This window comes from Platalea leucorodia (genome assembly GCF_965183815.1).
Source record: "Platalea leucorodia genome assembly, chromosome: 6".
NCBI classification, from domain to species: Eukaryota; Metazoa; Chordata; class Aves; order Pelecaniformes; family Threskiornithidae; genus Platalea; species Platalea leucorodia.
Genome location: NC_138828.1, coordinates 44,396,409 through 44,411,771, shown reverse-complemented (window position 1 = coordinate 44,411,771; position 15,363 = coordinate 44,396,409). Strand labels below are relative to the sequence as shown.

Below are 15,363 nucleotides of genomic sequence, written 5' to 3'. Positions count from 1 at the left end.
CAAATCATTACCATTTTGGGACATCTTTTGAAAAATATTTTTAAGTGTCTATTCTAACACGATCTAGCACCAGAAACATTTTAAATTTGCTTTTAAGGCCTTGTTCTACCTAGTTAAGTACTTTGAATAGTCAATTTGCTGTGTCACACTTTAACACTGAACATATTTCACTATCAGCACACAATTTTCCACTGTCACACTTGCCGCTACTCATTTTAAGTGAGAATTGATACATACTTGTTTTACAGTCAGCTCCATGTTTTTGGATAGGGAAGGGAAGGATTCTGGATAAGCAGGGAAGAGAACACGAAAGAATGCAGTCAGTCTTCGGTTTTAACCTCGCTGACCTGCACCCTCCTCATTTAATTAAGAGGCTCCAAGAAGAGCCCATTATCCCCCTCTCTTGTGTAACAGCAGCCTCGCTAACCAAACCCGTGAGCCAACATAAAGCGAGCAACTCAAGCAGAATAATATTCCTAACACTGTTTATGTGGGGAGGAAACTCTGGATCTTCCAAGTTGCAGAGCCCCTCAGTTTTCCGGAGGCGAACGGGAGCCGCCACAGAAGGAGACCGAAGTCAGGTGACGAGACGACACGCTGTGTAAACACGCAGTGCCCTCCCCCTCACCCCGGCCTTCCCGGTGCTGGGGAGGGGGGACAGAGAAGCGGAGGGGCCCATGAAGCACCACCATTTCTGCCCCTTCCCGCCGGCCGGCCGCAGGACGAAGCGCTCTCGCTGAGGAGGGCGCGGGCGGGCCGGGCCGTGCGGCGGGGACTGCCTTCTCCCCTCTTCCCCACGCCCCGCCGCGGTCGGGTCGGAGCCGCCACCTCGGCCTCGCTCGCTCCGACGCCGGCGAGCGGAACCGAGCGGCCCGCCCGCCGCCCCTCCTGTCACGTCGCGGTGCCGCGGCGACTGTCCCGTGCCGCGGCCCTCCGCCGAGGGCAGCCGAGCCCCGCTCCACTCCGCCCCGCCCCGCCGCTACCTGTCCGGGTGGCGCCGCCTGCTGCTCCCCGGGGAGGCGCTGGCTCATCCTCCTGCGGCGGCGGGGCGGGGTCGCGGAGACGCCGCGGACACCGGCTCGGCCCCCGGCCCAACGGTTGCTCCGCCAGCCGGCCCCGCCCCCTCGGCCTGGGGGGCGGGGCTTTCTGCCACGCACGCGCGCCGCCGCTCGGCGCCTGCCGGGCCGCCGGAGTCAGCGTCACCGCCGCTACTTCCGGTCCCCCCCTCCCGCCCGCGCGGAAGGGCGTGACTTGCGGGCGGCCGCCGAGGGGCGCGGCCGTTAGGCGCGTGCCCGCCGAGGGGGCTGGCGGGGCGCCCCTTCCCGCCGGCGGGCGGGCTACGGGCCGGGGCCACAGCTGTCCCCTGCGCAGAGCGGGCGGTAAGGGGGGGAGCGGGCAGTCCCCGTGCTTCAGAACGGGGAGAAGGCGGTTTCCCAGGTGAAGGAGCTGGCTCGGCACGTCGCAGCATCGTTTGGCTTCTGGCTAAACCAGGGCGCGTCTAAATTTCACGGGCACCGGGCGCTCTGACTGCTGGGCCCTAAGGGCTTAAAAATTCTCCTGATCTGCAGATGGAATGCGGATCTCGGGCTGAGCACGTAGCTCCTGCGGACTGTCCCCCGGAGGCAGGCGCCAGGCGTTTCGCTGCCTGCCGCGATACGGGGGCCAGTAAAGAGTTTACTTGGCATACGTCGACGGAAGGGAGCCTCCAGCAAAACACTGTGGCAGGTTGGGTGGATTTTTTTCAAGGAAAGATGATAAAATATCCGCAGGTTCGTTTATGTAAAAGGCTCACGAGACTGAGCAGCGCTTTGTAGCGTGCGTGCAGGGTGATGGATCCAGACGATAGGAGTAAGACTGAAAAAGGGCACGAGGCATCACCGGCCTTTACTCGTGTACGCTACGAACGTGCGCTTCTGGCTGGGGAGCAGAGGCATGGCAGACGCCACCGCGGAGCCAGCTGCCGCGGGCAGCCCGGCCCTCCCCCGTCAGTTTTGGGCGGAGCCGCGCAGGGCCACGCTTCCCCCCACAAATCCCGCCCAGGGGAGGTCCCTGGGAAGACACCTACCGCCGGTGCCGGGCGGCGCGGTCTCGTGGGTCGTGACTAGGTCGTGACAGATTTATAGCGGTTCTATTTTATGTTTCCCCTGAAGGCGAAGAGCCCCCGCCGGCCCCGCCTGTCACGTGACCCTGGCCGCGCGTTACCAGGGTGAAGCGCCGCTAACGCGGGAAGGGCGATCCCGCGAACGTGCTGCCCCGCCTCGGCACGCGTCGCCCAATGGGCGCTGAGCCGCTGGGCGGACCCGCCAATAGGGGCTGAGGGGGCGGGCCCGCGGCGGGCGTGAGGCCGGGTTGAGCGGCCGTGGCGGCGGCGGGCGCAGCGGGGAGGTATGCCGGGGCGGGCGTGAGGCGGGCGGGGCCGCCCTGCCGTGGGGCCGGTGGCAGCAGTAGCCGCAGCCGCCGCTGGTGGGGCCCGGTTCGCGGCAGGTTGTCTTTCTCCTTCGCCCCAGGACGGGGGAGTCCCCGGCCGCGTCTCTCGCCCTGGCGGCGGTCATGCCCCAGCTGTGCGGGGGCGGCGGCCTGGTGGGGCCCGGCTGAGCGGCGCGGCCCGGCCCGGCGCTCGGCCTGGGGGCCTCCTCTGCCGCCGTGCTGGGGCCGGCGGGCACTGCGCCGTGCTGCTTTCCGTCCGCCTGGTCGCGGCCTGGCCGCGCGGTTCGGGTTTGTCGCCTCACCTTCTCCGCGCCCAGCGCTCGGTCGGTCTGTCTCGGGGTGGGACTTGTGCCCCGGCGCACAAGCCGCTCTGGTGCGTGCCCGTGATGGATAAAACGACTGCTTGCCCAGGGCTTGAGAAGCCAACGCCCTGTTAGTGCTGAGGTCGTTTCTCAAGACTCTTATTTTCCATGTCACGGGTAAAAATAAGCCGTGTAACTCGTACAAAATTCCATCCCCTCTTTCACTGAACGGTACCTTCTCGTCTACAGGCTGCTTATTGATTGTTTATAGTTGCACAGAACAGTATGCAGTAGGAGCTGTGCCTAATGCAGCTGGTTTAGCTGTAGTACAGCATAGCTTGTTTTGTAAACAGAGCAGGGGTAGGAAGAGAACTTGGTAAAGCCATGTGAAGTTAAAATTGTGTCCCACCTGCTATATTTTACTATTGCCCAAAAGACAATACTGATGTTAATACTGACTTTTTCTTTTTTTAGAAGTGCAACATCACACTAAACTATCTGTACTTCAAGGAGAAAAAAAAAAAAACCCAACCAAAACCCAAAAACCCAAGACATTGCAGGCCTGTCGTTCTCACTTTTTTCTTTCCTGGTAGTTATGCTTAGTTCTAGTTGTTTCCTCATCTCCTATTTTGCAGAAAAGATTACTTCAGTTCTCCTGTGTTTTGTCTCGCTGTACTAATCAAGCTTGTTCATTTTAGTCTGCTTCCATCATATGGGTCCTTCATCCTCCTGAGACTCTTTAGCAGCATTGGTGTCTGATGCATGGTAATTCTGTGACAAAAAGTGATCCTAAATCAGAGAGAAGAGCCTCACCTGAGATGTGTGTGAAGTATGAATCTAAGTTAATAGGATCTCCTGTTGGAAGGAAGCTGGGCACAGCAAAGCACAAATGCTGTTAGTGCTCTCAAGTGAGGCTTGGATGCAGAAAAGCTTAGTAACCTTTTGTCTTTTTCAGCTGATGGAAACTTCCTCAGGGTATAGAAGTTCTTTCTACTGTAGAAAAGATGACACCATGAATTTGTTTTGATGTTTATCACCTTGGTCTTTCTTTTGCCAATTCTCTTTGCTGTTCTGACGCGTCTCTGTATTGCCATACCTTCCGCATTCAGCTCACTAGTGTCTTATTTTTACCGAAGTGTTTTTTGATATAGAACCTTAAACACCGCCAACATTCAGCTGAGTAATCTGTTTAATATCAATAGGTAGTCTAAGTAAGTGGTCGGGTAGTACATTAAAAGTACTGATTTGCACCATTTTATAATGAGTTTATTTTCTGTGCCACATAGAAAAATAAATTACCTAAGTTTTCAGTCAGAATTAAGGTCACACCCTTCTATATTGAATAATGATTCTAAACTTAATGGGGATCTCTTGAGTTCAGTCTATTTTTGGCTTCATTATAGTGACTAAATTCCAAAATACTGGATTTAGTGCTTCTTAAGAAACAACATGTAAGAGGTTTTTTCCCCCCTACTATCGTAGTTCTTCCAAGTAAAGTTGAATGAAAGGTTTTTAACCAGGTCCTTTACCTTTATATGATGTTTGCATCCTAGCTGAATCAGAAGTTGTAGCACTGACTACTTGCTTTATTGAAAGCTAAAACACATACTTTTTTTATGCTCTCTGTCAAGATGAAAGATTAAACTGGTTTTAGTAATGCAGCCTTTTTCTCTACACCAAGTGAGCCAATTGTACCAAAATAGAATTGAGACTAAGAGTAGATGATTTACAGAAAAGCTACAAAGTATGTGATATAACTGAGGAGACAAGTGAATTGACATTTTGAGCAAAAAAAATGTAACATGACCTAGCAGGCTAGATGACTAAGTACAGCTAGCTAAACCTGTTTTGTGTTTTGTTTTTTTTTTTTTGCCTAGTACTGGAGTAAGGATGCCTTAAGAAGATAACTATGGATAAATATATTAAAGTGCGAAAGATTGGAGAAGGATCCTTTGGGAAAGCAATTCTTGTCAAAGCTAAAGAAAATGGCCAACAGTATGTTATTAAAGAAATAAACATCTCTAAGGTGAGTGCTTATTATTAATTACTGATCCATTCTTTTTGTATCTCTGTTCTCAAAAATCATTATTTTCCTTCTGAAGATGTCAAATAAGGAGAGAGAAGAATCAAGGAGAGAAGTTGCTGTATTGGCTAATATGAAACATCCGAATATTGTCCTGTATAGGGAGTCATTTGAAGGTAAGATTAATTAATACAGTAGAACCTGAACTAATGATAGTAAGTGACTGTACACTACTTATTGCATGTAGTTTAAAAGTCAGTGTGATTTCTCTTATTAATTAGTCTTTTTCATACGTCTATTACTTGCTGCAGTTCTTTTTGGTTGTATTTTTTTCACAATTCCCCTGCACATGTAAAAATAATAGTAATTGAGGAAAAAAGTGCAATAATTAAACAGAAATATTCATGTCTCTTCCTTACATGCAGCAATTTTTGTTGACGCTTAAATGAAACAGTTATGTTCTGTTGTTTCTCCAGAGTGTATGTCTCCTTGAATACTTGTGTATACCCTAATGACTTAAATGCTTGTGTATGTTAAATATGAGTATGGTCTAAATTGGGGTATTGATAAGCTAGCAAGAGCAATTTTATCTCAAAGTCTGTTGTCTTAAAATGCAGTCTTCTGTAATTGCAATCGTATCATTGCTTTCAGAGCTGGAAAAATAAATGGGACTGTTTGCTTCGTATCAAGCTATGAAGGAAGGAGAAATATAATTCCACATTGTTTTCACAGTGAATGTCTTGGGAAATGAGCGGAACAGATAAAAGATTCCAAGAGCCTATTATATAGGTTAAAATAAAAATTAAATATTTTTGGAGATACTGTTTAGGAACACTGCTCTTTTCTCCTTTCCTTCCTTTCTGCTGACTTTCATATGTCTTTTGGTTGGGGGCTTTTATTTCTTTCTATTCATTAAATTAGAATTTTGTGCCATGGTCATATTGCATAGCTATAGTCTTCTGATTTATAAATCCACGCTTCTGTCTTCTCTGTAATAGAAGCCTGTTCTTTAAGACTGCTTTTTTTTTTTTTTTTTTCTTACAAGGTAGATTCTGTGATCTGTAGGTCACAAGACTTCACGTTGCATCTTTATTGCTAAAGCACATTGACTTTGAACATACTGATTTGGTTTATAAAAGAGAATTATTTCAGCAACAGGTCTGCAAGAAATCCAGACTCCTAGGATCATCTTTTAAAATAATACTGATTATAGAGCTTAACCAAGATACAAACAGCTGTAAGCACAACAGAAAAATCCTGGGTTTAATGTTCTGAAAGACAAAGCATTCTGTGGGAGTGAAATTTAAGTGACTTAGATGATTTTGATGAATTTTGACTCTATTTAGAGTTTAATTGCTAAGACTAACTCTTTCATAAAGGAAGAGTTTTTCTTTTGAGCAGCGGTGCGGTTGATTTTATGCATTTATTCAGCTCTTCTCAAAATCGTGCCTAAAATGTGAGTAAGTGAAGTTCTTGTGGTTTTGGTAACTTGCAATCTTGCTTCTGCCTAATCTCTCTCTTTCATCAGTAACTGGACAAGATTGCATTGGGGAACAAAACTGTAACTTTGTATGAAATGTATTATATATGTTCATACCTCCTAGTGGAAACTTGTGTAGAATTTTTGGAAGACTCCCCAAATTTCATTCAAAAATGAGAAAATAATTGTTTCCATCTGTCATTGTCTGCTGAAAGTTTTATTACTGTTCTTCAGTCTCTGAAATGAACTGTATGTCTGGTATGAAAGCTGGTGAATGTCATGTTCTTGCACTTAGTGTGATTAACACCTTGTCCAGGTAAAACTCTCAGAAAGAATTAGGCAAATAGAGGCAACTACCTGAATTAGAACTTCAGATCTCTGTTTTTAGGCTAAGGTATCTATAGGATGTTTGAAAGCAGGTTGGAGAATATGAATGCAATATCAAACCAAAGTGACACCTTTAATTTCGTAGTGGTTTTGAACCCCATTTTGAGGCATTGGTTCAGCAGATGTAATGTTTTTCTCTCCATATCAAAATAGTCCAATGTTACCAGAAATGGGAAACTTATGTTGTGAAACTCAACATAATAAAAGCATTTTTGCTTGAGGTTTGAAAAAAGGACTAATATATGATATCTGAAGTTGCATGTGAAAAGGTTAATTTTTTGTTGTGTTTTCTGTGACTGCAGTGAAGATATTCAGAAAGTTATGTTAAACTTTTTTTTTCTTTTTGAAATACTTTGTGGTTTATTTTACAGAAAATGGTTGTCTCTACATAGTGATGGATTACTGTGAAGGAGGAGACCTATTTAAAAAAATAAATGCCCAGAAAGGAATCTTATTCTCTGAAGATCAGGTAACAGCAAACTGCTGCTATAGTGTTTTGTTGCGTGATACTTTTTAATGAATTTTAAATTCTTTTGGTTCAGTTTGTTAGATATGGTGGCTTAATCTAAAAGGAGGTTCTCAAATTGTGATTCTTGTTGCTATCAGTCACAGTAGTATCTTTAAAAAAGAAAAAAGAAAATGTAGCTGGAAATCCTGGGTATGTTAATTGGGGTTTTGTCTGTATGTGTGAAATGCTTTAAAAAAAGTTGGATCTCTTACAAAGTAAACCAAATCTGAGAAATGAAAAATACTGAAGGACAACATTAATATTTTTAAATCTTTGAAATTATTTTCTTTTTAAGGATATAATGACCCAGGATTTCTGTTTTGTAATACTGATCTTCATTTATCAGAAGTATAAAATAACATAATTTGGAAATATAATAACATGAAAAACAGCAATATGAAGTTTACATCATTCAAAAGTTTTATTTTTCCATTTGAAAAAATTTAATATTGTATTGGAATTATACCAGCAGATTTTCTTTTTCCAGGATAGTGGTTATAAAGCCACTTGTACTGTGGGTGAATCTGGAATAAATGAGAGGATTTTATGTACAGAGTTGATTAAATTAAGTGAAAATAGATTATGTAGGGTTCAATTTTTTTATTAGAATTGACATGTGTTCCCTTGTTTATAAATTGTTTCTATGCTTTTGTGTCTGCATCCAGTAGGATCTCAATTTACCTGTGGTTAGAAAGGCTTAGTAGTGTATTAGGTCTATTGATGATATTTAGAATAGGGTAATCATGAAATGTTTTGGATATAATTTATAAAACTTCTCATTTTTCTAATTTGGGCTCACTTTTACAAGAAGAACTTATAATGGAAAAGTGAAAATTACACCTTGCATTACACTGTAATTTTGACATGTATGCACCTCTAAGTTGGGAATGTGAAACCACTCTTTGCATGGAAAAGTTCTTGCCATTAGTCCCTTCTAATATTGTGATTTTTACAAATCTACAAAAAATGGTTTTTGTTGGGTTGTTTATAATCTTCTAGTTATATATTGTTTGTTGCTTTTCTCATCGAAATCTGCTTTGTACTATTTTTCTTTTTAAGGTAAAATACATAAAATTACTGAATGATAAATAAGTGCTTCTGTAAACATCAGTAGGGCTTTTTAGGACTCTTGGTTGATTAACTGACTGCAAGAAGACTTGTATTGGTTACAGCAAAAGTACAGTCTTTAAGATGCAAGTTCCATGTCTTAAACATTTTAGCCAATCAAATTCATATTGCATACTTCTGTTAGCTTTATAATATGTAATGAAACTGGTAGTCCCAGGCAAAATATCTAATTTGGGTAATATGCAGCTTTCATTAAAAAGTTTGCATTATAGTGACAGTACTGTTATGTTTTTAATTATTCTATGGTATAAATGAAGACGGGTTTGTGGGAAGAGGGTAAAATCTTGAGTTATAATTATAAAACTGATTTGATAATATCTTCAGTTATGGAACTGGGGAAGCTTTCAGATAAATAACAATGGTGATGTTGCATTTTCTTTTATGCATAGATTCTGGATTGGTTTGTACAAATCTGTTTAGCACTAAAACACATACATGATAGAAAAATCTTGCATCGGGACATAAAGTCACAGGTATGTAGGTAATTATTTTTTAACTGAATTTACTTCCAAAGTGATTACATTCATATCTTGCTACTGTAAGTTGGCAAATTATGGAAAATAGTCTTTTTATGTAAACACTTCTAATCCTGGAAACACTTTTTTTCTTCAGAATGGTCTGGAGTAGTTTTATATGATATCTGTACAAACAGATGAGGCTATTTGAGGAAGCTACTTGAGTATTACTCATATTTATGTGTGGGGACAGAAAAGGTTATATTTTAGAATGTGTAATAGTGTTTTCTTTCATTTTGATGAAGTAGGACTAGAATAAGTCTGATGTTTTGTAGTAATCAGTAACACTACTGCTAGTGACTTCAGAGTGACTGAATGGTAGAAAACTTTATTCTTCCCAAAACATGTTGAGAACAAAAAGTGTGCAATTGTATGAATGTTTTAATTAACAGACTTCTTAAAATTTCTATGTCAAGAATATATTTTTAACCAAAGATGGAACAATACAGCTGGGAGATTTTGGAATCGCCAGAGTTCTTAACAGGTAACTCCTTTTTGATGTTGTTTTCTCTGAATTAATCTAAATCACTTTGATCTAGGAAAACACAATCTGTGTGCTTCATGTGACTTAACTAGTTAACATTCGTTCTTATTTTTTTCTTAGTACTGCCGAGTTGGCTCGCACTTGCATAGGAACGCCATACTATTTATCACCTGAAATATGTCAGAACAAACCTTACAACAATAAAAGGTACTAATAAGTTTTTTATTAAACATTTTTGGTAGGAGAAGAAAGTGAGTTGTTTAAAAATCAGAAGTTGTTCTGTTGATACGATGGTGAACAGCTGTTAGTTCATGCCTTACCCAGGAAGGTGCTCAGTCTCACTGTACAAGTGTAGGTCTGTGCAGTACAAAGCAACGTGATGCAGAGATGACTTAGCTTAATGCTCTGAGTTCCAGATCTAGCTGTGTTCTTTGTTATGGCTCTACTTTTGCCTTTCTACACACTAGTTGTACTGCCTTAATTTATGCAGTATGAGTGTGAAACCATGTTAAGAATGAAATCACAAACAGTAATTGGAGTCTTTAAGCACATGCGTAGATAGGTGGCTCAGCTTGCTTCAGATGAGTGTCATACAGATACTTGTTTGGATGTTTGCTGTTCTGGCAGTAGGCTGTATCTGGTAACAGCGTCCCTAGTGTAATTAATGTGGTCACTATCAAGTTAGTCTTATGCTTCACTAAGCTGCTGCATCCATTGCTGTGAGTGCCTTATACTAATTTCAACTGGTTTCTTAAAAGATAAAAATGATTAATTCCTTGTACCTTAATTTCTCCTATATGGGATTTATTATCCAATGGTATTCTAACCAAATTCTGTAATCCTGTAATGAGTGAGTGTAACCTAAGTTAATGTTAAACAGAGGAAATTGACTTCAAGAATTTTATTTACTGAACTGGGTGGTGGGTTTTGTTTGGGTTTTTGCTTGTTTAATTCAAAGATCTCAGGCAAATGTATACATTTAAAGAAAGAAAGCCTTTGTCCATGTGTTGTCTAATTTCTCTGATTGGGGTGGTTCAGATGAAGAGGTCTAAATAAAATCTGGAGCCAAAATAACTGCAACTGTTTTTCAGGTTGGCCTTATTTTTGGTTGTTGAATTCTTTTTTTGTTTGGGGCTTTGTGGTTTGGGGGAGTGAAAGATACACAGGAGCTTGTGCATACTCAAAATACAACCTTTTCCTTTTCAAAGATAGACTTCACAGATGTAAGTTACATGGCAATGTTATACCTAGAACTAATTCTTAAGTGTGTTCTCGTTGATTTAGTGATATCTGGGCCCTTGGCTGTGTTCTCTATGAAATGTGCACACTTAAACATGCGGTGAGTAGAAACTTCTTGTTTCTTTAAAAGAATAGTGATTTCAAACAGGGTTTTTTCCTGATGATTATGCAAATGTGTTTCAGTTGATGAAAGGCTTTCATGGCGACTGTTTAAAATTACCTTCAACACTCTAATCTCCTCTTCTTATACTGACCAACATTTTCCATCTGTGTTTTGCTTCATGCCAATCTCTCCAGAAACTGTATATTTCATTTTTAATGAACTGTGTTAGCTGAAAAAATTGTTAGGTGCTGTAATAAACAATACTGTGAATAGTGTTCCTTTCTTTCCAAAAACTTGACATTTTCATTGAAAGTCTGAATTTGGACTGTCGGCTTTTGTGCAGATGGATTAATGCATTTCTGTTTAGAACAGAAATAGTTCTTAGAAAAAAACAAGATGAAAGAGTTGTCTTTTTTTGCATATGTGTGTTGTTTTGAAGAATACATCTTTATCATCCATTTTCCAATCATGAAGGGAAGAAAAAACCATTTTTTCTGTCTTGTGGTTTTTTCGTTTGGTCTTTTTTTAAAAATAGCTATTTTTATTAAAAGAAAAAAGATGAAAACATGAAAATCAGAAGAAAAATTTCAAGGGGTAAGGATTTCACTTTATTTCAAGCTTTTGTAATTTCTTACTGCTTGGTCTTTTCTGTGGCAGCAATGCTGACAATGTTGCCTTTCTGAGAGTTGATGGCAATAGGTTGTTTTCTGTGAGCTGGGTGATATGTACTGTTTTCTTTTTCTTGTACAAAGGAATTGAAATGGTGCGCTCTGCTTCCTGAGCTTAAGCTGAAGTCTAAGCATTCCTTTGGATTTTACACTGAATGAGTGTAAATGCTTTACATTCTTTCATTTGAAATGTGGCTTTGCTAAAAAGGGCAGAGGGCATGTGATGGTTGAAAGTGTTTGGGAGAGGAGATCAAGTAGATAATTATATAATTATTTTATCCATAATTATATATCATTGTCACTCTAGTTCTGGAGGGAAATAATTATTTGTTAGCAAAATTTATCTCCCTATAGTATGAAATATCTGTATGATGATGTATTTATAATCGGAATACTTGGTAGCGGGTTATTTTAAACTGCTGATGGTAAGCTGTTGATGGCCTTGAAAATTTTTTTTCATGTGTTGAGGCAAGGAAAGGTGTGTTGTTTTTTTGTTTTCCTCTTCATCTTTATACTTACATGTGGACAGACAGTAAGTAATACGTAGTAACTTTTCTTTCTTGTGTGCTATAGTTTGAAGCTGGTAACATGAAGAACTTGGTACTGAAGATAATCTCTGGACCTTTTCCTCCTGTTTCTATGCATTACTCCTATGACCTACGTAATCTGCTGTCACAGTTATTTAAAAGGAATCCTAGGAATAGACCATCAGTAAACTCCATATTGGAGAAAAACTTTATAGCCAAACGGGTTGAAAAATTTCTCACACCACAGGTATGGAGTTAGTTTTAATTCTAATTTTGCTAAAAACATCATAGGAGTTTTCCTTTTCTTTATTCTAATGTCAATATACAACATAAGAAATTGGAGTAATGGTATTCCCTAGAGCTTTTACAGAGACACTTTCATTTGAGGAAAAAAGAGTTTTACTATGAACTGTAAAGAAAAATCTCAAATTACTTAAGTATTTGGTAGTTTCCGCAAACAAATTTAAATAGACATTTTCTTAAGTTCATTGTTTTGTGTGTTGTTCTATACAGTGAGGAATTATGAGTGAGATGTTGTTTAGGTATGCGTTTTTTCATAAAATGGTGCTGTCAATGACTTCAGCATGGCTTCTTTATCATAATTTCTTCAATCTGTTTTTTGTTTGGAATTTGGAATGGCCTGAAAGTGTGTTCTGGGAAGTATTAAGTAAACTAATCTTTTAAATTTCTTGATGTTTAAATGTATCATGTGTATATAACCTAGAAGAAGTCGCTATAACCTAGAAGAAATTGCTCACTGTTTGGTTTAGAATCTGTTAATATAATTTGACATCAATTCATGTCCTTTAATATAAATCTAATCAAGAGATCAAGATTCACAAGTGAATAATAGTACTGATACAAGGTAAATAAATATAGACATGGAGGAAATGAATGCAAAAGGAGATCTCACGAAGTATAAAGAATTCTAACGGATTCTAATTCACAACTAAAGAAATATCAAGAGAAGGCCATATATAATTGGAATTTCAATTGTATGTGAAATAGACTTTCAACTAATAATAGTTCAGATTAAAGTCCCAATGAAAGGTAAGATTCAGAAGTCTTTACAGATAAGTTTGTTGTCCTAACTTTTAAAACAGTAATAGTTTTATCTGATTTTATTTCCAGTAGCTAGAATAGATATGAAATTTTTATTTGGGGTTAGTCAGGCAAAGTATAATTAATAATAGACTGCTACCAGATGATAATACTAATTTCTCCTTGATTGAGTGTGAATACTTGCACACCATTTTTCCAAGCGAATCACTAACATGTTCGACTTAGAGGTGCTACCTGATCTTAAAAGCAACAAAACCCCACACCCAGAAAGCACCTTTTACTAAATATATCAGTACTGGTATATTTATATTCTGCTGGAGGTGGTCATTCTGTGACACATCTGTAATGCCTATTTGCTTTCAGTTTCATCCATGGCTAATGCTCTTGTCCTCTGCTTTCCTTAGTCTAAGCTTAAGACATCTTTCATAGTTGACATCTTCAACATGTTGCAGCTATTGCTGAAATTCTCCTCTTAAATGACAGGAAAAGTCTTCCAGTTTTAGATAAATTCTGTCTTAAATTTCGTAGTTACTAAGTTGCAGTAAAGAGTGGATCTAAATTAGCATCAATTTGGAGAAAAAAAAAGGCTTTTTGAAAGGTACTGGAGAGTCATATTTATTTTCTGTCAGTAGCTGTGTTATCATGGAAACACCACGCTTCAGTTGTTATAGCTTACCACCCAAATAAAAGCTTCGAGATCACTGAAATACCATTAGTAGGAGATGATTCTCATGTGTGACTTCTTGCTTACAGAATCTTTTGATGACAGACTATACAGGTTAAAAAAAGTTTCTCTGCCATCATGTGCAGAGTCCTAAGTTCTGCACTTTGGCTCTTGTTTTGTTTTGTTTTCAGTTTTAACTCCTCAGCATCCATTGTAACTGACTGGTAGCCCCTAAGCAAATAAAAATAATCTGGATAGTTCAAGATTCTATAAAGACTATTGCTTAAAACCTTGTGGTTTAGTGACTATTCAGTTAACGTTGCTGTCAGTTGTCAGAACGTTAAGTAACATATTCCTGGCGTGCTCTGTCTCTAGAAAGATGGTCTGTAGTGTGACCATTATCTGTCTGCAAGTAGCTCTACTGCTGTAAAAAATACCTTTGCAGTTCCCATCCTTTGAATAGTCTGTATTGGTAGCACCAGTTGCAGTGCTCAGATTCAGTGAGAAGTTTCAGAGCAAGATGTTAGAAAATGAGAACATGGTGCTGGGTCAGCTAAAAGTCAGTCTTGCTCTGTGTCCTGTGGGCAGTGAACACTGGCCATAAACAGTGCCTGGTGAGGCGTATAAGAAGAAGGCAAGCCTATGTGAAATTACCCTGTAATACTCTCCCAGCCTTCATCTTTTGTTGTCTCAATTGCATCAGCTCAGGAAGTATCTTCTTGGTATTTAGTTGTCCTCAATAGATTTCTTGTCCGTGAACTTCTCTGATGTCTCCTTGAACCTGTGTGAGGTTTTTATGATCAGTAAGAAATTTCACAGGTCTGCTACTTGTTGCAGAAAGCATCAACTTCGTTTATTCTAAACCTTCCTCCTTGTATTCAGTTGTACCCCACTTCTTACATTGGTATTATCATTTGCTGCCCTTGTGTGTTTCTCTGCTTTCTCTGCATAATCACATGTGGTATTCTAGACCTGTCACATTACATCTCTGACATCTTTTCATAGGCTGAAGAGCAAGCTTATTTGTTCTTTGTACTGAAGCTTTTCAACACCTTTAATTATGCTTGCTGCTCCTCTTTGAACCTTTTTCATTTCTACTACATGTTTTTTGAGGTATTGGGTTCAGAACTACATACGGTATTCAGTGTGATGTGAGATGATGGCCTATTCATGTTTGAATGTTCTTTGTCTAGACTTCAATTTTTTTACTCCAGTAAGGCTGTTTTCCACATTTTATTATGCTAATTTGATATGCCTGACAGCACACGGTGTATGTTGTTCCCAGATATCCACATATGTAGTCATCTTCCCATCTTGAAAAGGAGAGAGAAACTAAAAACTGCAAGCATATCTAAAAGACTATTTTTTTTGACACAAGCTGTCTAAGAATTTGAAGTGAAATTTGGCAACTATACAGAAATCTAAAATGAACTATGCATGAAACTATGTTGAGGCTCGCATTAACTTTCTTCCAGATTCTTAGCTAGTTCATAAATGAGGTAGCGTGTGCCACCCAGAAGTCAGACTAAATTGCTTTTTTAAAATTATTTGAGTAGTTATTCCAAAAATATTTGAAAATACCGAATCCAGGTTCATATTGATGTTAATGATACTAAATTGAATACATGAGTATTCATTTAAATTTAAGTTACAATAAATACTATTAGTTAGATGCTTACTGGGAGTGGCATGCTTCTCTGAAAAGGAGTTCTTTTGCTGCAGACATAAATATTGTTGGCTAACTGTTCAACTTTTTGTTTAGCTTATTGCAGAGGAATTCAATCACAAAATCTTCCACAAGTTTGGACCACATGCTGCACCAGGTAAGTAAGTGCATAAAGTGCTT

General features: G+C 40.0%; 2 protein-coding genes across 8 annotated transcripts in view; one reads left to right on the top strand and one right to left on the bottom strand.

Moving 5' to 3' along the window:
• CLCN3 (chloride voltage-gated channel 3) overlaps positions 1 to 1,128 on the bottom strand; it is a 71,708-nt gene extending 70,580 nt beyond the window's left edge. For all 5 annotated transcript variants that reach the window (XR_014228634.1, XM_082316047.1, XM_082316050.1 and 2 more), the window contains exon 1: positions 984 to 1,128. The gene's annotated coding sequence lies outside the window, so the exon portion shown is untranslated. The remainder of the gene's footprint in view (positions 1 to 983) is intronic.
• A 230-nt stretch (positions 1,129 to 1,358) lies between these two features.
• NEK1 (NIMA related kinase 1) overlaps positions 1,359 to 15,363 on the top strand; it is a 51,454-nt gene continuing 37,449 nt past the window's right edge. For 2 of the 3 annotated variants that reach the window (XM_082315229.1, XM_082315227.1), the window contains exons 1-10: positions 1,359 to 1,725; positions 4,607 to 4,755; positions 4,832 to 4,928; positions 6,991 to 7,088; positions 8,645 to 8,728; positions 9,187 to 9,254; positions 9,375 to 9,461; positions 10,539 to 10,593; positions 11,838 to 12,038; positions 15,280 to 15,340. In XM_082315229.1, coding sequence (XP_082171355.1) covers positions 4,639 to 4,755; positions 4,832 to 4,928; positions 6,991 to 7,088; positions 8,645 to 8,728; positions 9,187 to 9,254; positions 9,375 to 9,461; positions 10,539 to 10,593; positions 11,838 to 12,038; positions 15,280 to 15,340 — 868 coding nt within the window. In that variant the 5' untranslated portion in view covers positions 1,359 to 1,725; positions 4,607 to 4,638. Of the gene's footprint in view, positions 1,726 to 2,333; positions 2,386 to 4,606; positions 4,756 to 4,831; positions 4,929 to 6,990; positions 7,089 to 8,644; positions 8,729 to 9,186; positions 9,255 to 9,374; positions 9,462 to 10,538; positions 10,594 to 11,837; positions 12,039 to 15,279; positions 15,341 to 15,363 lie in introns of those variants that run through there. The other variant, XM_082315228.1, reaches the window with a different exon arrangement.